Raw genomic sequence first — 26,376 nt, forward strand, 5'->3', positions numbered from 1 at the left:
TTTGCCCTTGTTATTAGAGACTTTCAGTATTGATTTCTTTAGGGGCGATGGACACTGGATGTCATGAAAGTCTAAAATTTAACAGAAATTCAAGCGAAAGAAACAATACAGAAAGCAGTTTGGAAAGATTTTGCCTTGAATCACCAAGAACAAAGGAAAATAAATGGCCAGAATCATATGAAACGTGATTTTTTAAACCAAATTCATATTCTTGATTTTACAAATTTAGTATGAAGAAGTTAATTAATTGTTCAGGATATTAAAAATCAAGGTACCCTGGTTTCAATTTCACCTGATATTCTTAATTTTACCTAGAATTATCATGAATTGGATTCTAGTTCTTGGGAGTCTTCACAGGTGATCCATTTCAAAGAATACTGAAATTGCATTCTCTCTCTCTCTCTTTCTTTTACCTCTCTCTCTTGTTCTTTTGGTGGTTTTTTTCTTCTTTTGGAGAACTACAGGATATTTCGAGTCTCACAAAATAGCTTTCCAAAACCAGTTAAGATACTAGCGTTGGCTCAACAGTTATCTGTATTCTCAGCTTAACCACCACAAACATTAAAACTGAGACAAAATAAAAACAGTGGCCATGCCACACAACTCCTGTTTAAAGAACATTGAAACTTGAGGCTTATTTCTTAATTTCATAGGAAGTTACAGATTTATATTCTATTCGACCATAAAAGGATAATATGTTAAGGGCAGACTGCACAAAATTGCAGACATAATTTAACCACCCACCAAATATCATAAAAAGCTTAACCATTGTTGAAGCAATCGTAATAAATAGATCATTTACCAATGATCCCTGCACAAAACCCCGAGGGGGGGCAGCGGGAAGAGAGAGAGATCATCACATAAGGGCAACGATCTAATAATCTGGGAAAAAGGTTATCTGTAATACCCCAGTACTCCAAGCCATCCAAAAACAATGAAATGATGACAAAAGAAAGTGACATAGGATCAAGTATCAATTACCAAGAAACCGTAATGTTATGTACATCCTTCAAATGTGTCATCATAAATATCAGCAGGCTTAAGTTACAGAAAGGTTACAAATATTTACAACAGCTTAAATCCGCAAATACATGGAACCCACAAACAAAAATTTACAACAACTTAAACCCACAAACTGTAATGTTATGTACATCCTTCTTGATTTGATTTGGAGCTCCAATTCAGCCAATAAGGACATGAGGATTTGAACCTCCAGCCTTTCCTCTGGTTCAAATGAAGAAGTTATGATACCCGACATGAAGAATCCAAGCACCCTCAAATGCTGCAATCATCAGAGTAAGGATTAGCACATGCGAATGGCTATTGTTTATATTCATACAAGGGAAAGCATACAAAATTCTAATAGAATAGACCATGCAAACCATAGTTCATGTTGCCGTTACTGTCAGATGGCATGATGGATGATTATGACAAAAGAGTGGGACCCATCATTGGGGTCATATAATGTCCTTGTGGGTCCCACCTCTTTCCATCGGCATTCACTGGTTCATTGGATGGTGATGACCACAGTGGATTATGGGTTCCATAGTTGGATTTTAGCACAAGTAAATAATGGTTTTCAATATTTAGAATTTTGGATTATATGGTTTTCCAAATTTTTTCCTTAAAAAAATGACTAAGAAAACACGGGGAATTTTTTTTCACATCTCAATGCTTACCTGACCTTCTAAAACTTGATGTATAATTTATTATTTAATTATTCATAAAATACTAAATATCAAAAGAACTTGAATAAACTACGGTTGATATATGAACTTACTTTGAGAATCCTTTATACTACAAACACATGAACGCCATCCTATTCATCACTCAAATAATTATTACTTGCGATATAAATCATCTCCATCTTCTCCTCGTCCAAGTATCCCCGCGTAGGTATGACTTCCAAGTAATTCTAAAAATTTTATTCACACAGTCTCTGGCCGTTGGTGACACTGTCCTTCATCCTCCTCACACCGTTTGCAATGCATTGGAGACCACACGGCGGAAAGATACAATATTACTATTTCCTTATTCCAAACGGAAGCTTGTATCCTATGAAGTACCTCTTTTCAAAATCCTGACCTCCATGGCTTGATCCATTGCAAACACTCAACCTAGAACATATTCAACTTCCTTCTAAAGTTCTAGTATACACATACATCACACTCATCAAGAAGGCATTTTTAAAAGCAATTTCAGCAAAATATCTTTCATAGAAGCAATGTAATTGACCATTGGTAATGAAGTTTCCTGAAACTTCTGGTACAGACCAGGACAAACATTGCATTGTGTAGTTTCCTTGAAAGTTCATGCTCAAGGCCTCAAACCACCAGTCTCAATCTGAAGAGGAAAATGGCTTAGAATAACATGTAAAAGAGAAAAAACTCTCAATAGTAAAACCACCAAGAAGGTCACCATCAATGCTACTTAAATAGAACACAAACTGGGGACAAAAGGTTCACAGACATAAATCATGAGCTATTCCCTGCAATAATACAATATTCATTGATACCTCACCTAAATATATCAAGGGATCTCTCAAGAGGATCAAAACCGGTGCCTTGACGAATAACCTCACCAGCCAAATATGGCATAACACTAACTAAAAGTGCATTTTCACAAGATACTTGGTAGTCTCAACCACAGAATGATCTGAAGAGAGATCTCAGGTGCGGATGAAGTTGCAGGGCACGTAGGACCACCAAACGGGATTGTGAGAATTGTAGTGACTGACTGGATTTTTTTTTTCAATACCTTGGTGAGAATGGTGATGATTGACCCGAGTACTGTGAAACGCAGGCAAGCCAGCCCAAGTTTCACAATACTCTGTGCCGGGCTTGGCCTAGTAACTCACCCAAATCGACGTCGACTCAGGCGAGAGCACTGAAGGAGACCATAACAACATTTCAATACTTTTCTTCATGTTAGCGTTGTAGAGTCACAAAGCAATTTTAACAGACCTAGGTCTTCCAAAACTTAGGCAGCTTGATACTTTTTTCTATTGTATCCGTCCCTTGGAAACACACTGCACTTTTTTTAGTTTTAGAGAACTTTAACCCTAATACAAGGATAGCTGTAACTTTTAGTCATAAATAGGTTTTCTTTTTCTTTTTCATTTCTGTATCTCTCATTTTTTCCATTCATTTTCAATTCATCAAAATTTTCTTTTTCTGGATTGGACAAGACTAACAGAGTGTGAGTCAACTTGCCCAGATCTTTGCTGAGTTTTCTAAGCTTAGAGCCAAAAATTGTAATACAGGACACAAAAACAAAGCAACCTGAAGTAAAACGAACAAGTTTAAAAGCACTAGCTCCTATGTTCTTAAATTTTCATTATGTGAGGTAAATAAAGTGCAACAGGATTTGTGATTGATAAAGTGCCAATGTGAAATAAATAGCCAATTGAAACTTTAAACTAAAACAACACAAGAATAGCGATACTAACTATATTATGAATGCAAGCTCAAATTGGTATGGCAACGAGACAACTGTGACATATTGTCCCTTTAGTCTAGACCCTGAAGCCTTAAACAATGACCTAGAGCCACAGTTTGAGGTCATGGTGCATGACTGGAATGTGACATATTAGGCCAACTGGAGATAGTCGTGTCATGCCATAGCAGTAGCATCAGAACTCAGACGGTGCCGAAGGAGATGGATGATGTCATTCATCTTGGATCTATTTGTGTGCCATAGTCACTCAATTGGACAAAAGAAGCCACGAGAGAATAATTCTATGAAACAAAGTTATCATATTCTATTTTACCATTTGAATTCCTAACCCTTTTCAAAATTGTTGTGGTAAGTGGTAACTTCACTGGATTGCAATACTGCTTTTAGTTTGAAAGATGTCTTTCAATTCAATATAAGAGACATGTTCTACTTGGACTTTTGGGTGTCAAATGCGAGCGTCTTGAAAGTCCAAAGACTCCCCATGTTCAAAATTCTGCCAAAAAGGATGCATTATAGACATACCAGGCGTAATAGGATCCCAGGAAACTGAATCCAACCCCTTCTCTTTGAAATGTAAACCCCCATAAACAAATGCCGAATAGCTGAAACGCATCATCCATCAATGACTAGCTTCACCTTATCTACTTCCTGCAATTGGCTTGAGACACTCACCAATGCTGATCTTACCCTGGAAACCTCAAAGGCTTAAAAGATAGGAGTTTGACCTTGTAGATTCAACTGGCCTAGAAAGTATGTCTTCAGTGGGTCAATATAATTCAACCATCTATTACAGGGTGCTTTGAATTTAGGAGAAAGTATCACTTCTTAATCTATCGTAGTTAATCTTCACATCTGTATTATATGGCAAGTAAATCTATAATAAACTAATCATTCAAAGGAAAGGAATACTAAAATATAAAGTGCTATTCGGAGTCATCATAGCAGTATGCTTCTAGACATCCACATATTCTGTATCGAGAACCACTCCAATGGTGACAATAAAAATATTAAAAAAAAAAAAAAATTGGAAAAGAAAACGTCATTGATTTAAAAGGGAACTTCACCATCATCACCCAGGCCTTATCCCAACTATTCGGCGTTAACTATATGAATCTTGTTCTGCCATTCTGCTCTATCAAGGGTCATACCCTCAGTCAGACCAAAAGTCACTATATCTCTTCTCACTACTTCCATTTATGCCTTTTTGGGCCTTCCTTTTGCCCATTTAGAGCTTTCCCCTTGAACCAAACCGCCCATCCTAACCGATGTTGCTCTAAGTCGACGGTGCACATGGCCATACCATCTAAGTCTGCTTTCCCTCATTTATCGGTTATTAGAGCTATCCCTAAGTTCCCTCGGATGTGTTCATCCCAAATACTATCTTTTTTTGTTTTGTCACTCATCCATCTCAACTACACTCATTCTATACACATGTTGTTTCTTGACTGTCCAACATTCCGTTCCATAAAACATGATTGGTCTTACAGCCATCCTAGAGAACTTCTAATAAAAAAAGGAAAGCAAAGAAAAGAAGAAAAACTATTGCACCTTAGAACATAACTAATGAGACGGAATTAGAAACACTACCAGATTTACTATTCTGATTATTTTCATAGCCCAAAAACCAAATCAATTAAAGAAGCATTAAATGTTGAATGATAGTAAATGCATAAGCCAAAATAAAAGGAAATCATACAGGAAGCATTATCAATTTGTCACTAGCTAGAATTTGGTGACATACCTTTTCCTCCAGATGATGCGTCCACCCTCAGAATAAAAGAAAATGGTTGCCTCACAATAAAAGAACCTAGGTCAGGTCAAACATGCTATGTTATTCACAATGATCGCTTTTTTACCCCAGCCAAGCAGTGAGATCCTAATATTCAGGTGGTAAATGCCGCCTCTTCCAGTGGTCTGAATCTCTCGTCCTTGACCATTGATCTTCATCACGAAGTTGCAGGGATTTGATATGAGACCTCGAATTGTGCCTTCTATCCCACTCATCCCTGTTCTCCAACTCTTGGTACCTTTCTCTTTCCTCTCTTACAGGAGCCTTGCCCAACCTCTGTTCTCTCTCTTCTTGGCCCCTCCTATCCAAAACCCCTTTTCGTTTCATGTCTCTCTCCTTAGCAACATATCGATCATCCCATTGTTCTGAACTATCCCATTGCCTTCTCTCCGAACTTCCTGACCATTCACCCTCTGAACCCACTTCTGTCTCTCTCAACAACTTCCCCGACCTGTCCATTTCAGACTGCCAGTTTCTGCCTCTCGAAAAATCAGGCATCTTACCTCTTGCATGGCTCCTTTCACCATACCCATGATTGGGTCCAGCTTGTTCCGCATAACTTGGCTCTTCCATTACCCATTCTTGCCCTTCTCCCAACAAAGTATCCATTCTTTGACTAGACCACATCCCCATTGCCCCACCATGCTCCATCCCACTGTTTACAGGCAAAACCATCGCACTACTCCCCATTCCATGACCAAGAAATGCAGGGTTTAAGCGTGCAGCTACTCTTGGAAAACTGATATTGCCAACCCCCTGAAATGTTGCTGGATATGGAGGCTGAGAAGCCATTAAACCACCTCTGAAACCTAGCCTACCCAATGGTGCACCAAAATTTGGATCAAAAGCTTGAGTCACCATAAAATTTGGTGGCATATGTGGCTGAGAGAGGTTTTGGCCAAATCCCATTACGCCTCCAGTTCCAGTTGAACCCCCAACTCCACCCATTGTTCCTCCAGTCCTGCGGCCTCCCATTAAGCCTCTATTCCCTCTCCCAAAACCCACATTCAAAGACCCACTTCCAGTTTGTGCCTGATAATTGGAACCCATGTTTCGATTTCGATCTTGAACATGGTCTCTTCTAAATTGAGAATGTGATTGAAAAGGGGCTGTGGCATTCTTGTTCATTCGAGTCTCCCCCATTCGCCTTATGCTCTCAGGTGAGGCTCGAACCACCACACAAGGACGACCATTAAATAGGTGACCGTTCATTCCTTCTTGGCACGCTAAGGTTGAATTGGGGTGGTGGAATTCAACCTGGCAATAGCCCTTTGATTTGCCAGCTGCCCTCTCTTCGAAGAATTTCAATTCTTTCACTACCCCATACTTTGATAATTCCCTCTCTAGATCCGCATCAGTTGTCCACCAATGCAAATCACCGATATAGAGTGTTGTTCCCCCACCAACTGTGTCCCCGCTTTCGTTATTCCCGATTAAATTGCCCACTCGTGGTCTCTGTAAAATCTCCATCTTATTGGGTTCACTCAAAATGGGTATGTTTTGTTCTGGCGGATTGTCTCTCCTAGTGGGTTCTTTCAAAATGTGTTCGTTGCCACTAGGTCCTTCCCTCTGTAAATTCTCTGTCTTAATGGGTTCTTTCAAAATGGGTTCGTTGGGCCCAGGACCAAGTCTCTGTAAATCCTCTCTCCTAATGGCTTCATTGGTGTGAAACCCTGCACCTATGCTTTGATAACCCATTTTCACACTCCCAATATTCTCCATTGAAATTCCTGAAACACCCACCAAATTCTCAACAGTTCTCTGTTCTTGTTTTGAAGAACCCACTAAATTTCCGAGGGTTTTGACGTCCCTTTGGGATACAACTGAGATTTTCTCGTGAATTTCTTGTTTCTGAAAATTTCCCATTGATGGGTTATTTGCTACAGTGTTTTTAACTTTCTCTAATGCGTTATCACCGCTTTGTTTCTCAAAAGATCCAATAAAATTCTCCGAAATATTAACATCACTGTATAAGTCTTCGAATTCTTCACCAAAACCACCATCTTCTGCAACTGCAGATATGGCTTTTTCTCCTGGTTCTAATTTAGTACCTTCACCTTCTTTTTCATCCATTTTTCTTCTTTGGTATCTTTGGATCAGGAAAATAAATACAGAAAATGCATAATATAGTAAATAATTGAATGTAAAGATGAAAAGAACTCAAGGTTTGTGTAATGGTACCTCAATAGCAGATGAAAGGAAGAGTTCAAATTTTTTTTAAAAAAACATGGGGCGCTTTCTAGTTTATTGTGGAATTCTCTCTCTACTCCGGTATGGTAGCGCTCTCTCTCTCTCTACTCTGGTTACAGTATCTCTCTCTCTGGAGTACAACTAAGGTCTTTATCATCTTCCTCTGCAAATCATCCAGAATGTGTAATGGAAGTTAAAAAAAGGAAAATACCCATCGATTCCTAATAAATTACTTCAGTGTTCATTCAAGAAAGAAAATGACATGGATACCCTTATTTTCTGAAATTACCTAACACATAATTTCTCAAGCATTACGAATATAACCCCAAATATTTTAAATGAGTTTCAATATATTCCATTGAATTTTGCCAATAAGTCTTTGTGTGAAGCGGTCCACGGGTCTAAGAATCGGGTAATCTAAATCAGTTTCATCTAGCTAAAAAATTTGTAAAAAAAATAAATAATAAAGGTAAAAAAAAAAAAAAGAAAGAAGAAGAAAAAAAAAAAAAACTAGAAACACGAGAACAAGAAAAATTGAATAGATTGTCTTCCCTATTTATGATATATTTGTTGATGATTTAAATTTAAATAATCAACATATTATAAAGGAGATGCATATAATGAGATATTTACTTTTTGTTATAAGGAGATCAAAATCGTTATTGATCGTTAAATTAAATATTGAAGTGGTTAAAGATTGATCATTGGTTGGGTGTAAAGTCCAAAATAAAATTCTTCCAATATTATTATACACTTTTATCTATTAAAAAAATAGTTTGCCTATATGAAAAAACCAATAATGCATTTTATCTTAATTTTTGAAATCATATATTCATAATTCTTTCTTTCAAAACGTATAAAATATTGGTAAAATTATAAAAATATCTGTTTTATTTTCTATTATTATGAAAATACTTAATAATTTTTGTTGTTACAAATATGTCTGTTTTTCAACTCCATAACATTTTTTTAAAAAAACAAAACTATCCATTTTCGGTTTTTGAAAAATTGAAATTTAAAAAAGATGGATTCACTCAAACTCCAAGAGAAATAAAATTGTTTAGAGAGAGAAACTATGAAAAAAGATGAGAGAGAACAACAAATGAAGAAAAAATGGTAGAGAGATAAAGAGACCAACCCATAGAGAGAGACCCACGGTTAACTAGGAAGGAAGACAGATCCCACTTCGACCTAGAGATCAATTCTTGCTCATCAAACTGGAGGTGGATTGAATTGTCTTACCTCTTTCCATCTCCAAGCATATTCTAAGCATTGGCTTTTGTTCTTTTTGGGTGAAAACGTAATGGGGTTCTTATCAAAAAAAAAAAAAACATAATGGAGTTTGATTTTCTTGGAGATTTTAAGGAGGAATTGGTGATGGTTCGGCCACCATGGCTAAGCCTCCTTTAGGAATGAGCTTCTTTCGCCAATGCAAGTCACATGGCGATTCAAACAAGAGTGAATGCAACATGTTCTGTTTGGACTGCATCAATGGCACGCTCTGCTCTTCTTGTCCACCGCCATTAGCGCATCATTCAGGTCCCCTTTCTTATGAGAGAGGTAAGAGATATAGATTGTGATTTATTGTGAGAAAGGTCAGAGTGAGAGAAGAAAAAATGCAGAGGAGAAAGAGGATAACGAGCTCCAAAGCGCAATGAGAGACCGAAAGGTGTTAAAAAAGACACAATTTCGGTTTTTCAAAAACAACAATAGGTTTGATATCGGTGTTTGAAAAACCGAAAATGGGTATAGTCTTTTTTAAAAAAATTTGTTATGACGTTGAAAAAACAAAAATATATATAATAACGGAAACTATTATGTATTTTCGTAATAATAAAAAATAAAATAGATATTTATGTAATTTTACCATTAAATAGGGGGACAATTTTGTTCACCCAAGTAAGAAAAAAAGGGAAGAGTTGTCATTCAAGAATCATTACAATGAAATGCTCAAACGTATATTAGTAATGAAAAAAGTTTATATAAGGATGCAACCGTAAACGAGTCGTGCATGTGAAGTATATGAAACTTTTGGTTAAAGGGTACTTTAGTAATTGAAAAAGTATTCAATGAGACCATTTAATTTGGATACAAGGCGGTCATAATTAATCTTGGCCATTAGACGTGAAATTGGGTGGCTACATTTATTACATTGACCATGCTCGAAGTTATCCGATTTCATATCGGATGGTTGCAAGTAATTGTGACCTTTTTGTAGCAAAGATAAATTGTCTTGTTGTAGACAATTTCTAAATAATTCTCTGACATAAATTACCTTTATACCCATTTTGTTAAGCCCCAACCATTTTCAAAAGACACCAAATGAACACTTTTGTGGAAAGAGTGAGGTTTGTACATGATGCATGTCTTGTACCATATAAGTGAGGTATACTTTCAATAATTATTGAAAGATGTGGTTTCGGTGTCTGAAATCTTACATGAAAATCCACTTTTAACTCTAATTATAAATATTAAAATTTTAAAAATAGTGTAATGACTTGGAATTTTTTTTTTTTTTGTGTTCATACATCTTGATGGCGACATTATCATTTGGAAGGATTTTTAACTTCATAATGCTCTTTTCTACTGCATTTTTTAGATGTATTTACTTATATTAGTTTGCAGCTTTATATAAATTTTTTCCATTAATTTTTGTGATGACTTTGATATATATATATATATATATATATATATATATATATATATATATATATATATATATATATATATATATATATATATATGGGAGTGCACACTCTTCAATTGGAAAGACTAATAATGTTTTTAATAAAAAAGAGATAAGATCAAAAAAGCATTAAATCATTTTATCTATTATTTTATATATGGTGATTTCTTTGTTTTTAAGTAGGCAAATGCAAAAAGAAAAAAAGAAAAAAAGAAAATAAAAAAGAGTTAGGTGAAAGTATATGCACAAATGACTACTTCTCCAATCCTACTATAAAGTTTGTAAGATCGTTTTCTTTCTTAATCGTATGGAAATTTTGAGAAAATAGTTTGGGTATTTTAGTCGTCCTTTACCATATTTGAATCTGGCACGGAACTTTTCGATTTTGTAATTACTGTTAAATCAATCCCGGTGCGTGTCAATTTATCCCCATTTTGCCCCTATCACCAGAAAGCTCTAGCATTTATTCTACTTCAACTAACCAACCCAAGCTTAACACCTGGCCTCAACAAGCTCCCCACTAAATTTGAAAACATTATCAAATGTAACAAGTTGGAGTTTATGCTCCCGCAGGAGAAAATGTGTATCTACTCCGTCATTCAAAAGACCTACTTGGGTAGCTTTTTTTTCGGTTTGAGATTTTAGGAAACTCCTAAGAATTATTAGATCATTATTCTTAAAAGAAAATATCTAATTTTAAGTTTTTTGACGCTTAAATTTCACACTTCAAAATTTGAATGGTCTTTATGTGGTAAATTGTTTCATGCGACAGGTCCCACATTTCCACATTTGCTCCTTGTTTTATAAAGCATCCACCTTAAAGATGTATGCAAATGGGTGGTCTATTTAAAAACAATTGAAATTAACAATCAAAATATTTTTTCATAAAATTATTATATTTAGTTTTTAAAAATTATTTATTTTTTCATATTCATGATCTCCATGGTAGAGATTATATGTCTTTAAAAATTGGGTCCGAAAATCCATCTCAACAATACATTTTTAGGAGTGGACTCATTTCTACATGGACTCATGAAAACCGTGTCCATGGGACATTATTTTTTTAGTACATAAAGAGTTCAATTATAATTATTTTAAAGTGTAGTCGGACTCTCATAAAGGTCATAATTTTACTCCTATATCGAATTTTATGGGAACTTATAGCAGGTATGACCCTCGATAGAACAGAATGGCAGACTAAGATTCATGTTACGGATCCTAATTAGTTAAAAAAAAGCTCTGTTAATAATTATTAGATTTTCCTTATAGGCCTCTCTTATTTCCCCTAGGTCTCTCACTCTCTCTCTCTCCATGCAATTTATCTCCTTAGGGCTATTTTCATTCCTAGGTCTCTCTTATTTCCTTTAGGTTCTCTCTCTATGACCCGTGTGGGCTCATCTGTCTCTTATAAGTGTTCCTCTCCCCTGAGGGAGCATAGTACACAGCGGCTCATCTTTTGCTCTTATTTTCTCTTAGGGGGGTGTTTGTGATGTATTAGTTATTATTGATTATTCATTGTCTTAATAAAAATTAATTTTCATAGTGAATTATCTCTCAGCAGGTGTCCGTCATAGAATCATCTGAAATAAAGTTATATATATAAGTTTGTGTGTTTTTTTTAAATATTTTAAAATTATTCAAAATAAGTTGTCGAAAAATTACACCTTCTTTGCTAGAAACAATAAAAAATAATTGAAATCAAAAAAAAAAAATTAAATAATAAAATAACACTATATATAATACGAGGCATTTGCAAATAACTAACAAAAGTATATTATGTATAATTTATTAATTTAAGATAAGATAGTCCATATTCCTGATAAGATTAATGTCATCCAAATTAGGCCACATTATTTTGCTTTATTGATGACTGCGATATCACTTATGTACTTAGGTATAACATGTAGCCGGAAGTTTTTTTCTATTGTCAATAGAAACTACCTAATTACCATAAGAAAACCCAACAAGATTAGTGTTATTTTCATAAATATATATGATACCGTGTTTCTTTATTCCCTAGATACGTCTTAAATTCTTTTTGTTGCTGCAAAATGTAGCTTTATTGGTTTATTTATAAACTTGGAACAAATATTGACTGCATGCACAATGTTTGGACTTGTATCAGTCAAATAAATTAAGGAACCAACCAAGCTTCGATAAATTTATGCATCAATTTTTTCTGCACCATTGTATTTTGACAGTTTTTCATTCACTGCCATTGGAGTATTACTTTTTTTTTATAACAAATATTTCTTCATTCATGGGATTTACCCAAATTTTCTCTCTAGTTGTTTTTTCAAAATTTTGTGGTTCACTGTAAAAGAATGCAACATTACATGATTAATAAATTTCAAAAAAGACATTACTTTTCTAGGAGGAGTATCTGAATCTGAAGAATTTGAACTTAGACTTTTTTGTATTGGGCTTGAAAATCTTGGATTTGAAACCAATAATCTCTAATTTTTTTGCTTCTTGGCTAGATTTTATATTCCAATTCCATTCACTTCTCTCATAAAAAAAACATCTCTAGAAATTACCAATTTATTTGTTTTTAGATTGAAAAGATGATACGCTTTTAAATTTTCAATATTTATTTTCCACCTTTTTCATTAAATTTTTCTCTGTTTTGAGAAGTATTTTTCCCATAAGCAACGCATTCAAAAACTTTGAAAATATTTACTTTTGGTTTTCCCTTGTACCAAATTTTAAATTTGAAATTTTAATTTAAAAATTAAAATTTCAGGTTTTTAGACTACAAAAATTACATTTTCCTTGTGGATCATGTAATTTAATTAAATTCAGATTTGAAAATATTGAAAATTTTTATGAGGGAAAAAAAAAAGCCCCAACTTCAAGATAAAAAATTCCACAATTTCAGATTTTGATGATTTGAAAATTTTCTTTATTGATTTTGGATCTTGGAGATCCAAAATATTGGCATTTAGGAACCACAAAAAAAATGGATACAGATCTAATGATGGTAAATTACGAGTAAATTTTGAATAACATTAAATAAAACAAATATTAAAGTAATCTTATCTAAGTTCGCCGCTCTTGTGTTTCATCAAAAGATTGACGATATCATGGTGTTTGGGTAAAATGAAAAAGGGTTTTGATACGAGCAAGCAAGAAACCCTAGTTGACATCTATTCCCTATGCTTTGCTGCAAAAAACTGGACGACTGTGTTTAAAATTAACACGTTATCCTTTTTAGGCACAGACATGATGAGTATAAGCATGAATTTCTTTTCCTTTTGATGTGATTGGTCGCTATTTTGACAGAAATGAGTCACCTCTTAAAAATCTATTTTTGGGATGGATTTTTAGACTTAATTCTTAAAGACATGCAATCTCTAATGTAGAGATTATGAGTATGAAAAAAATAAAAAATAAAAATTGAAAATTGAAAATAATAATGATATTAAAAAACATTTGGATAGTTAATTCCAGTTATTTTTAGATGGACCACCTAGTTGCGTCAATCTTTAAAATAGATGCTTTGTACCCCATGGACCACAAATATAGAAATGCGGTCCTCTCGCATGAAACAATTTTCCCATGCAACGGGACACCTCCAATTTAAATTAGTTAACATTCCACCCATAGTTTTTCTAATTGAAAATGGTATGATAGGGCTGACCACCTATCAAAATAAGTAAAGTGTCACGACCCCGCCACCTACTGGCCCCATCCGGCCCATAAAGGCTAGCACTGAGTCCGCAGGGTGTGGGATTGGACACGGAGCCCGTAGGGCTTGGGTCTTGAATTCTTGCACAAGGGGCTTTAGCGGATGAGAGGTGGTGAGGGTGAGAGGTGAGGTAGCTCATGGTAGGTGGGTAAGAGGGCTCAAAGTGAGGGGTATGAGGGTTTAATGGTTAAGGGAGAAGATGAAAACAAGGGGGAAAGAGGGGTATGTGAGGGGGTGAAGGGATAAGGAGAGAGAGTGAAACCTAATTTATGAGTGAGTGGGAAGGAGAGGGGGAGGGGGTATATACATAAGTGTGAGGATGGAAGTATGCATGTTCCACATGGTACTCAAATGATCATGCATGAAGAGAGAGAAGACATGCATGATGAACACAATGATGGGGTAGAAGTATGCATGTACCATATAACACTCAAGTGATCATGTATGAGGAGAAAGATAACATGCATGAGCATGCATGGGGAACACAATGATGGGAGTGGAAGCATGCATGTATCATATGGCTTTCAAGTGATCATGCATGAAGAGAGAGAGGGCATGAATGATGTAATCATGTGTATTGGGATGTATGAGTTTTTATGGGGATTCGTGCACACAAGAGTGTGTGCATGCACGTTGCATTGGGATGCACGCGGAAAAAATAATCGGGTATGGATCATGACTTTCTGACGGTAGCTTGAATTTGAGTGATTTTCATAACGTCGGAAAGCTCATGATCCCTACAAAAACACGGTACCACTCAAAATACCAAACAGAGGTTAATCAGCAAATCGAAAAAGAAATCCGAAGTAAGCATTAGTAGGAAACGATTCAAGATGTAATCAGAATCAATGACTAGAAAAATCACGGACCTTACATAAAGCTTCATATCATAACTCATCGAAAATTACAATTCATGCATTAGAAAACGTTTACATCAATCATCTCAACTTGAACATTATGGTTGTGAAAAAAAAAGGTTTCAAGGGCTAAAAATAGTATATATTGTAACAAATTATCAAGACCGTCCATTTTATCCTAAAAATAAGCGTTTACAGATATGAGAGATATGTACCTTTCTTTTAGTTTTAAATTTTATTGTTGGTGTTGAAAATTGATTTTAGAGCCATCATGAAGATTTCTGTTGTTGGAAGTGCTTTTTGGACAATGAATTGATGTGAGGCGTTATTTTGTTTTCATATAGCCTAGCCTTATTGAAAATTCATCATTTTCTAGTTTAAATTGTCCATCACCCTTTTGATTCAATTTCAAATAGTTCATCAAACTACACATCGAAATGAGCTTCAAAGCTATCAAGATTACCTAGTTCAAACTTTAGCTATGGTTTAATATATTTCCTTATGCAAAATCTAGAGTCCTAATAATACTCTCTTCTTCTTCTTCCTCTCTTTTTTTTTAACACTAGTTTCATTGAGTAAATGAAATTACAAGATATAAGAAGGAAAATAAGAAATAAAAGGAAGTAGAAAAGAGGAGAAGAAGTTCAAATATAGCACGTTCACCTATAAATTTTTTTTAAAAAATAATTTTAAATAAATAAAAATAAGAAACTACTTCTGAATGGCATATTGGTAGTTTGTAATTTTAATTATTTTTACATTATTATGGATGTATGATTGCAAAACGTATAGACATACCAAATTTGAGCATAATCCGATATATGAAAATGAGATAAAATTAAAATACACATTATGTTTTAAAAAAGGACTCAATTATAAAATATTAAATGTATGAGATTAGTTTTAAAAGTAAAAAATAAAAGAGAAGTCTACCAATATAAATTGTAATTATATTTAGCAGTATATCCCATTTAAAAGTTGTAATTGTAAGAATCTCCCTTAACTTTGCACATTACTTGTATACCGCTTTTGTCTGGTATTTTTTATTTCAAATTTGCTCATGATTTAGAAGATTGAATATCTTTATTTTGTTGAACATATTGGAGATTGAATATCCTGTCATAAATGACTTTGGATTTTCAATATATATAGTCATATTAATATTTTCTAAAGTAATTTTTAAGAAAAAAACAAAAAAGACTGTAGATCTTGAAAATCCAAAGTCATTATTGACTTCAAATTTGTAATATTCAAAGTTGCATTGTAATTGAGATTTTCATACAAATTTGGATATTCAAAATCTTAAGCTAAAAGCGATTTTGGATTTTCAATATTTGAAGTGAAAAATCACTTTAAAATGAAAGATTACTAGTGACTTCAGAGTGAAAAATCACTTTAAAAGATAACTCTCGACTCTAGAGTAAGGGAAAAATTGAATAAAAAAAAGAATTGATAGCTCATAATATATAAAAATTTGGGGATAGTTTATTAATTGCAATTCTTTAAATGAGATATGCAGGTAAATTTCTCTTAATAAAAATACTACTCCTTCGATTAGATGACTTACTTGGGAGGATTTTTTGCAATATTACCTAAAAATCACTAGAGAAAATTTTAAAATTTGAATTTTTTAACACTTAGATGTCACTATCTAAAATTACGGTGGTTTCTATTAAATCTTAAAGCATTATTTTTTCTTAGAAGGTGTATTTTAAAAAAATTTAGTTGAAGCTAATCTGCATGTTTAAAAAGGTTATATAAACCCAAAATGTGGGGTTTTACTTGAGGGAGTAAACGGACAGTATACTCCCGACGGAGTAGAATGTCTTTTGGCTATAGATGAGCTAAAGAAAAACAAAAACTGTGTCTAACGGCGTCCGCTCCACCACGTGGCATCGTCCCATATGCTCAACGGTTAACTCCCCTATACTTAAACAACTATGGAAAGCACAACGGCTACATACTCCCAACGGTCACTTCAACACACCGTTCGAAAACCTTGCCCCTATTTTAGCGCCCCATCGCTTCCCTCCCTTCCCCATCCTCAGTTTCGCCGGAAAAGTTTCACATTGTCGGATTCCTGCCAAATTCCACTTCATTTGGCCGGAAATCACTCTCTCCTCCCAAATTTCATCCAAACTTTACTCTGATTTTGTCCGAAATCTCACTCTACCTCAAGTTCATCGACCCCCATTTCACCCGAAATTTGTTTCTTTCTTCGAATTCCGGCTCCATTCCTCCATAAATCTCAGTCTAGAGCCAAAATCCGGCAAAATTTTGCCGCCATTTCTCCTTGAAACCTCACTTTATAGCCTTATTCGGTCCATTTCTCTCTCTAGAACTCCATTTTTCTAGCGAAATGGGTTTCAACATCCCTGTAACTGCTATTCTCTTTCTCTCTCTGATAATTTCATGCTCTTCTCAGTCACCATCATCCAGCCCATCCACTTCCCCTAATCCCTCTCCAACTGTTCCGGCAAGTCAGCCGGTTTCCAGCAGCCCCAGAACTTCTCCGGGGAGTCCGCCATCAGTTTCAGGCAGTCCAAAGACTTCTCCGGCCAGTCCACCATCAATTTCCGGCAGCCCGAATACTTCTCCAGCAAGTCCCCCGTCAGTATCGAGCAGCCCAAAAATCTCTCCAGCGAACCCGCCATCATCTTCCAGCAGCCCAAAAATCTCTCCAGCGAACCCGCCATCATCTTCCAGCAGCCCAAAAGTTTCTCCAGCAAGCCCTCCGCCATCTTCTGGAAGCCCCATTGTACCCCCAGCCATTTCTCCAGCAAGCCCTCCGCCATCTTCTGGAAGCCCCATTGTCCCCCCAGCCATTTCTCCAGCAAGCCCTCCGCCAACTCCTGGAAGCCATACTGTTTCTCCCGCACCTTCTCCAGAAGCATCTGGAAGCCCTACAGAGACCCCGGCCGCCTCTCCAGAAAGTTCCGAAAGCCCTGCTGCATCTTCTCCGGCAATGGGCCCCGCTGCTGCAGCCAGTCCCCCGAGCCCCTCTGAGGGAGTTTTGTCACCAGCGGAGTCACCAGTGAACGAGGATAAATCGGCTGCTGGCCACGGCCACGGCCACGGCCACGGCCCTGTGATGGGGGGCTTGGTGGGCACTGTTTTGTGTAGTGTTATTGTGGGGGTTTCTTTGGGTTTTTGAGGGCTACATTTCTTTTTCCCCTTTTCTTTTCTGCTTTTCTTTTCTCTTTTGAGCATGAGTTTTGTACTGTTTTTTTTTTCATGTTTTGTGCTTCTCTCTCATGCATATTGCGGTTCATATCATTCATTTATTTACTATATATATATATATTTCATTATTTTGGCAAGGGCCAAATTTTTCGACCCCGCATTTAGCTTTACATGGAAACCCTCTCTCTGTAACTTGGCAAGTGTTTGTTAATATTCTCTCTCTTAATTTCTCACTTCCACTGTCCAAAACCCTCTTCATGATTGAGCCCGAATTTGGCAAGTAGAGGGCAAAAGTTGTGATTTTTTTTAATGTGATTTCTTCAAGAATGAAAAGTTCATGTGATTTGTTTCGCTGCCCCTTGCATGATCTGTGTGGAGAAACAGGGCAGCACCTCTGAATTCGAACGTTCCTTTCCTCTGTGGTAATTGAAAAATTATGGATACCACTCAACTCAGAATGCTCGAGCTAAATTGGAATAGGGAAGTAGGCAATTACAATTTGATGAATCTGAAATCACCCTGTTTTAAGCTATTGTTATTTTAATTATATGTGCTTATAAAAAATTGCAGCCTGAATGTGACTAAGAATCCCACTTGAGAGTGACAGAAGAAAATTTTGACACCTTTCAGGGCCAGCCTCATTTGATTATTACTTAATAACGGAAAAAGTGCATAAATGCTTGCTGCCAACCTTATACTATTTACAGAAAGGTGCACCTCAAACATCCTCTAGAAGAGGGTGTTTTGATGTAGCTTGTGAAGGGAGAGAATAACGGGGCTCTGGTTAGTACCACCGATCGAAAGTGGGAAGACCCCTGTGACCTAGGCTATGGAATTCATCTGCACCTTATTCATAAGCTCGATCGTGATGGTTTCCTCCTCATTATAGTCCTCCTAAAATCAATAGCATTTCGTCGAGGGTGTTTTGATGTTAGAAAACTCCTTTGATTTGTTCATCTATATGGATATGAAAAAAAAAAAAAACTATATGATTGTTGAGTGTATTCGAAAAGAGAGAGAGAGAGAGAGATTTAAGTGAAAAATACATGATTTTAAAATGCTAAACATTAATGAGCATTTCAAATGCTTTCTAATTCCTTCATCTTCTAAACTCGTCTCTTTCTCTCTCTAATTTGTTCCCTTAATGTAACTCCACTCTCTAACTCCAATCCGCTGTTTACCTCCTATCTCTCCTTCTCTAAAATAAACCATTCTCTACATCTAATTGCTTCCTATCTCTAATTATGCACATTCTCTCTCTAACTCCTTTATATTTCCCCAATCACGCGAACCGCCTAAACTAGGATTTGAAATTCCTAGTTTAGGTTCTTTTAGATAGATAATGAATCCAAGATATGGGCCATCATACATGGAGATGGATCTCAAATATTTGACCCTCTATATGTAGTTGCCAAATAGGTTCTAAGGCCTGTAACCAGTCATGGATTGAGATTTCCAAGGATCCAAAGAAGAAGACCCATTTGATTTTTCCATAGTTGATGAATACAACATAATAATGTGATACGTGGACACCAACTGACAAGGGTGTCCGGTACATCGAAATGTTTTTTATGCATGCTTCTAAGTTATCAATTACCACATTTCTTTCTCTGAGAATTACACTAGTTTCCTACCAATGTTAAAAAACAAGGATCCGACTCCGGCGAGATCCCAAATCCGACAATATCAAAATGCAGGAATTGGCCGATTTTTGGCTTATTTCTGTTCTAGGCACAACCTTTTCTAGTCCTAGTAACTTCGGTGAGTTCTAGTAGACGCACGAGTTTTTCGACCAGTGTTTCCTTTTGACGAAGTAGAGTTTTTATTGAACCAAATGGGATATATTTACCAAAACCAATATAGTATGCAAGGACTCAGTTGAGTCTACTTGGCTATTACTCAGTTCAAGTCAAGTTCGAGAACACTGAAATTCCCAAGTATGCCAGTATTTTCAGAAGAATTCAGTTCAAGCAGAGTTCGAGAACACTGAAATTCCCTAGTATGCCAGTATTTTCAGAAGAGTTCTTTCATGAGAGACCAGCCTTGCAAGTTGGGTAGCTCCAATCTAATTTAATGGAAATATTTAGTGGTTAAGAAGCTGGAAGGGTTTTTTCAAACTTTGTAATGAGAATATAAACTTAACAAAGACTAAAGAGCAGCAGTCATTTTCTAAGTTGAGTCAATGGTTAGAGCCCTAAAATTGTGCTTGGGACTAAGTCAACCTTAGGTTTGCAAGCTGGGTAGCTCGAATCTAATTTAATGGACTATATTTAGTAGGGGAAAAGTTTATATAGAGCTGAGGCTCTAAACAATCAAATTAGAGCCTACCTCAAAAATTTAACCAGAAGAGGTTGTTTTGATGCCCAAATATCATCAATTGATCATCTCGACATCAATATGCATGGACATGAGAAAAAAATGGATTTCAAGTTTAGGAAATAGCATGTTTGAAGGTGCATTTTAAAATTTCCAATATTGAAACCTCATATCTCGGCACTATCTGAAGGTAGGCTCTAATTTGATTGTTTAGAGCCTAGGCTCTATACAAACCACACCCATTTAGTAATTAGGAAGTTGGTTCAAACTCTGTAATGAGAATATAAACTTAACAAAGACCAAAGTGCAGGGATTTTCTAAATTGTGTCAATATTAAAGCCATAAAATTGGGCTGGAGACTAAGTCAACCTTAGTGAATTTCAGACAATAACAAAGCTGGGGCCCAAATCCATGTCACTTTGTTCTACTAAATTATTAATTGATAAAAAAATTTAAATGTTTATCCAATTCGATCGCTTGTTCTCCATGTTCCATTACTAACTACTCAATAAAAGAAATTGAATCTCCATTTGGCTGAGAACATAAAAATGCAACAAGTTGGCTGAGAACAATGATGGCTGTTGAAGGTTAAAAAACGATTTTTATTGAAGGTTGAAGAAAGACTTTTGAGAGAGAGAGCAATGTGGCTGAGAACAATGATGGCTATTGAAGGTTAAAAAAATACTTTTAACGGAGAGAACAATGTTCTACTAACTAAATAAAAGAAATTGAATCTCCATGTTCCATTACTAACTACTCAATAAAAGAAATTGAATGAGAGCATAAAAAATGCAACAAGTTCGCTGAGAACAATGATGGCTATTGCAGGCTGTTGAAGGTTAAAAAAAAGACTTTGATTGAAGGTTGAAGAAAGACTTTTAAGAGAGAGAGAGCAATGTGGCTGAGAACAATGATGACTATTGAAGGTTAACAAAAAACTTTCAAGAGAGAGAATAATGTTAGAGCTCCTTGCACATAACTCAAACAATTTTCGAATCAAGATCTGGAGAAGGGAGAGCGAATCAAGATTCGGAGAGCGGAGAGCAAAGAGCAAAAAGATCAGAAATGGCAGAAACTGTTGTTGAGGCTTTCATACAAAAACTGAGTGAACCACTTATTAAGGACGTGAAATTCCTCTATGGTGTGCATGATCAAGTCATCACGCTCACGACTGATTTAGAGCGTATGAAGGCCTTCATTAAAGATGCGGAGGTTATGGGTGCAATCGATGAGAGAACAAAGAATTGGGTGGGAGAAATAAGAGATTTAGTCTACGAAGCTGAGGATGTTATTGACAGGTTTGTCTATCAAGCTGAGCAGCGAAATAGAACTGGTTTCATTGGTTGTTTGACCAATAATGCTAGTCTCCTTATGCAGTTGTGGGATCGTCACAACGTGGGCACGGCGATCGAAGGCATCAACAGAAACCTGGAGGATATTGGAAAGAGGAGGCCTGTCTATGATCTGTCACAAAATCGTATCGGAGAGGAAGGATCGAGTTCAAGAGGTAAAGGTTCAAAAAATCTCAGGAGGTCATCACCTCAAGGTGAGGAACTCGAATTAGTAGGAATGAACAAAGAGGTGAGTTCCTTAATGCGATTGTTGTTGGAGGGAGAGGAACGACGCTGTGTGGTCACTGCGGTTGTCATGGGTGGTGTGGGTAAGACTGCACTTGTCAAGAATCTTTATAATAATGATGATGTGATGAGTTGGTTTGATTGTTGTGCTTGGGTTCCTGTTTCTCAGTCTTACATGGTAACCGAGATCCTTCATAGCATGATAAAAGGAGTTGATGCACCGTGAAAAGGCATAAAAAAGATGGATGAGCAAGAGTTAACGAAGGTTCTCTCTAAATATTTGCAAACAAGGAAGTATTTGGTAGTCTTGGATGATATATGGGAGCACAATCCTTGGGAAAGTGTAAGAGATGCACTGCCAGACAGTAACAATGGCAGTAGAGTTTTAATAACATCTCGCAATACGGACCCTGTAAATTCAATGGGTTCCAATCTCCTCTTCCTCCAACTATTGCCCATGGATGAGAGCTGGGAGTTGTTTTGCAGAAAGGCATTTGTAAAGGATAATGGGAGATGCCCTGAACATTTGATAAACATAAGCCGTGCCATCGTGAAAAGATGTGACGGCTTACCCCTGGCTCTTGTCATTGTAGGAGCTCTCCTGTACAGGAAAGCATCGACAGCATTGGCATGGACGAGAGTGCTTGATGGCCTCAGTGGAAATTTGGGTAAAGGTGATGAACCACTCTCTAAAATCTTTTCATTAAGTTATTTTGATCTACCGAACTACCTTAAACCCTGCTTCTTATATTTATGTGCTCACCCTGAAGATCTCAAGATTAGAAGAACAAGCTTAATTCATCGGTGGGTGGCAGAAGGGTTTATTGTAAATAAAGGGGATATGACATTGGAAGATGCAGCGGAGGACTACCTCGAGGAATTGGTAAGTCGGAGCATGATACAAGTGGTAAGTGTGAGCTCGAGTGAACGTATTAAATCTTTTCGTGTACATGAACTTTTACGAGAATTTTCTTTGGCGATAGCCAAACAGGAAAATTTTTTAGGAGTTTTTCCATGTAAAGGTAAGACACCCCATCTAAGGACTCGGCGTCTTTCATTTCATCGTGGTATGGCTGATGACAAGTACTTGTCCAGTTACAATGCTTCGAAAGTTCATTCGTTGTTCTTTTATAAGGATCTCACAAAACTTTCCTTTGATGGTTTACATGGGGCTAAGTTTATTAGGATATTGGTGCTTGATCATATCAGAATTCAGTACTTACCAAATGAATTGATGAGTTTAATTCATTTGAGGTATTTGAGTTTTTGTAAAAGCTCCTACGAGGGAAAGATCCCGAAATCCTTAAGGAATCTCAAATACTTGGAAATTCTTGACATGAGAATGAAATCTCACAGTGTGTTTGCACTTCCAGGTAAGGCTTTGGCCCTCCAAAGTTTAAGACATCTGTACCTGTCCAAGGGTCTTGTGAAATCAATGATACATTTGAAAATGGAGAACTTGAAAAGCCTCCAAACATTATGCGGTGTATGTGGTGGGAGGTGGATAAAAGAATCACTGGGCAATTTGACCCAACTTCGGAAGCTCAGGATATTTCCAATGGAGGTCGATGACATTCAAAACGTCTACAATTCCCTAAGCAATCTGCAATGCCTCCCATCACTGACTCTGTTAGCCAAGGGTGACACTATTCAAACAAGGCACAATTTGGAAGCAGTTTTGCAACCTCCTGCGCTTCTCGAAAAATTGCAGTTAAGTGGAAAGTTAGAAAAGCTACCGAGCTGGTTTGGAACCCTCCGGAACCTTACCAAGTTGATTTTATTGTCAAGCAAACTGAATGAAGAAGGTTTCTATGAGCTCCAAGAGTTGCCTAGGCTGCGAATCCTAAAGCTATATGCATACGTTGGAAATGGGATGCCTTGCATGGCAGGAGGCTTTCCTCAACTCCGAGAATTTGTTCTTGAAAATTTATACGAGTTAGAGGAGTGGAAGAGTTTGGAGGAGGGATCCATGCCTTGTCTTGAAAGCCTAGATATCATTAAATGTCCCAAGTTGAACATGCTTCCCGAAGGGTTGCAGCACATCAAGGCACTCCAAAAATTGAGATGTGTTGGCATGTCTAAAGAATTCTGGTCAGAGTCCAGCACACCGGTTCTTAAGACTGGCACAAAATCGAGAAAATCACCGATCCAGATATCGATTTATCTCCTTTGTTCGATTCTCCATGTCAGTGATATCAAGGGTGCTTCCATTTCCATAAAATTTGGATCGTTGAAATCTCCTCTCTCTCTCTCATGTTAGCCAGAAAACACCCACTTCCTGTTGTCTCATTAATGGTTTTTGTTTATGGCTTAGTCTTGTATTAGAATGTGAACGTTACTGAAAAGAAAGACTAATGTGATTTTGTCGGAGAATATATATATTTTATTTTATTTTTTTGATTTATTTTATTTTTTTTTCTTTTTCTTTTAGCAAAGATCACTTACAAGTAGTTTTACTACAATAACTATTGCATCAAAGAAAATAAAACTAACTAATCCAAAATCTTAGAAACCTTGATGCCACTAAACCAATTTCTTTTAATCAAAGAAAATATCCACAATCTTATGCTTGTGAATATAAAGATAATATAATTAAGTATGACAAGAAACAAAAAAAGAGTGCCGGAGATTACCTTAATTGGGCTTATTACAACCACACCGAGTCGACACCATTCGATGACGCGGGATCAACTATCAACCTTCAACCTTCAATCTCAACCGACAAAGCAAGTTTAGGCCAAACCCTCTAATGGAACAATGAATTCTTTTATCACAAATCTCAAACCCTTAGGTGAATCCCTTTAACAACTTAGTTTGAGAAAAATACTTATCTTTTCTACCACAACCTTATAGTCTAAAACCCCAATGAGAGATGAGAGACCATGAGAGAGTTGAGAGAACCATCATAAAAAAGATATCAATGATGAGAGAGTCGAGTGTGCCCCCTTTTGGACTTTGAGAGATAGAGTTGGGAATTAGGTATAGGAGATAGGATGTAGAGATTTTGGGTAGAGAGTATCTCCTTTTATAGGCTTTGAACAAGATTAGGATTTCTTAGGGTTTTCTTTGGTTTGTCTCTTTTTGTGAGATTGAATATAAACCATTGATCTTGGGTGACTTATGGGGTGAGAGATTTGAGCCTTCCATTCCATAAATGGGCTATCAACATTATGGAAAGTGCTAGAACTTTTATCCACCATTCCTAAACTATTTTCTCATGAATATAAGTTAAATAAAATAATTTCATTTATACTATAGTGCTTATCAAAATTAGGCACAAGCCTTCTCATCCTTTCCAAAAATCATTCGAAACCTTCTTCAAGGAAAAATACTTTCAAAACACTTCAAAGTTTTCTCTTCAAGCCAAAGCTTGAACTAACACAAGAAAAGTTTTATTAGGGCATGACCCCACCCACATGCAATAGTGGACCCATTAACATATTGAGTATCTCATGCAATATTAAAATTAATTATATGATTTTTAGAAATCTATAAAATCAAATTTAAATATTTAAATCAATCTAAAAGCAATATCTTTGTTTTTATAAATCCAAAATTGATAAATAATATCCAGAGATCTAGAAAAAATTCAAATAATAATTCTAAAAATCATATATCATTAAAACAAATATAATTAAATTCATTAGATGGGAAAATGATCCCTATGGTCTAGGAATTAAATAAATAAACGCTAGGCACTCCACTTTCAACTATGGACTACGGTCCACACTTGCTTTATCAAATCGACTGAGTGTTTTCCATGACTTACCATCCATACAGGAGCTCATTAATGGGTCACCAAAGTCTGGCCAATAAGCCAAGGGTCGTAATCACAGTTTGTGGATTTCAAGTTCCTCCTAGAGACATACCAAGGTTACCTAAACCTGATGCGGCTACGTCTCCTATAGTGCGTAGGGTATCTCTCGTACATACATAAGCTTCACCCTAAAAGGTGGTTCACTTTCCCGAAACGGCTACCCTAAAAGGTGGTTCGCTTTTCCGAAACGACTATCATTATGCATGCCGTGTGATGGTTTGCGGATGAAGCTTTGGCCCCCGTCTGTGAGGCCACTATCACACACAAGGGTCACACAGTCTCTCAGCTCACTCATCCGGGCGTACTCCAACGTCATCAAGGGATGACCTATTAGAACCCTTATCAGATAGTTTTCTATGCCCAAGGAACATAGGTTTTTCCCAAACGACTGGCCTAGCTTGTTAAGCTCAGTTCGGTATTAGCAATCATCGTTTGCTTAGTATGGTTCACGAGGGATCACACTCTCACTGAGTTCATGTTCCACTATATCATTTCATTTTACAAGCACTCATAAGAAATTTAACGGCTACACTCACGCAACAGTTACAACCGCCTGTTCAAAGTTCCCTCTCACAAGAGAACTCAAAATGTAGACTCCTAGAAAAACCCTTCCCCAAATTTTCCCAACAATGAAAGATTAGATTTCTTCAAGGAATTCCAAGTAGATGATCAAATAAGAGAACAATTTCTGGAAATTAGATCCCAAGAAATCCATTTTGGGCAAAAAAACCGTAATTAAGAAGAGAGATTGCCCATATATACAAAGCTGGCAACTGCAACACTTGCTCGGGCCCCTGCTCCAGCCGAGTAACTCAGC

The 26,376-nt window shown here is 36.4% G+C and overlaps 2 protein-coding genes across 3 annotated transcripts; one reads left to right on the plus strand and one right to left on the minus strand.

Moving 5' to 3' along the window:
• Positions 1-956: 956 nt before the first annotated feature.
• On the minus strand, positions 957-7,726 carry LOC18433917 (uncharacterized). Of its 2 annotated transcripts, XM_088849031.1 has the most exons (3): positions 5,198-7,726; positions 1,781-2,343; positions 957-1,282 (listed from the first exon to the last, which is right to left on the minus strand). In XM_088849031.1, the coding sequence occupies exon 1, from the start codon at positions 7,316-7,318 to the stop codon at positions 5,333-5,335; it is 1,986 nt and encodes a 661-aa protein (XP_088705157.1). In that variant the 5' UTR covers positions 7,319-7,726; the 3' UTR covers positions 957-1,282; positions 1,781-2,343; positions 5,198-5,332. The 2 variants fall into 2 exon arrangements, with proteins under 2 accessions (XP_088705157.1, XP_006844058.2); XM_006843995.4 differs by lacking the exon at positions 1,781-2,343 and having other exon boundaries at positions 5,198-7,631.
• Positions 7,727-21,002: 13,276 nt separating this feature from the next.
• LOC18433914 (putative disease resistance RPP8-like protein 2) lies at positions 21,003-24,117 on the plus strand. The gene is given in 2 exon segments (XM_088849403.1): positions 21,003-22,416; positions 22,513-24,117. Coding segments are annotated over 2 exon segments (2,676 nt in total). The 5' UTR covers positions 21,003-21,230; the 3' UTR covers positions 24,003-24,117.
• Positions 24,118-26,376: the final 2,259 nt, after the last annotated feature.

The sequence above is a fragment of the Amborella trichopoda genome, chromosome 10 (assembly GCF_054954075.1).
Source record: "Amborella trichopoda isolate Santa Cruz 75 chromosome 10, AtrichopodaSantaCruz75HAP2 v2.0, whole genome shotgun sequence".
In the NCBI taxonomy this organism is placed as follows: Eukaryota; Viridiplantae; Streptophyta; class Magnoliopsida; order Amborellales; family Amborellaceae; genus Amborella; species Amborella trichopoda.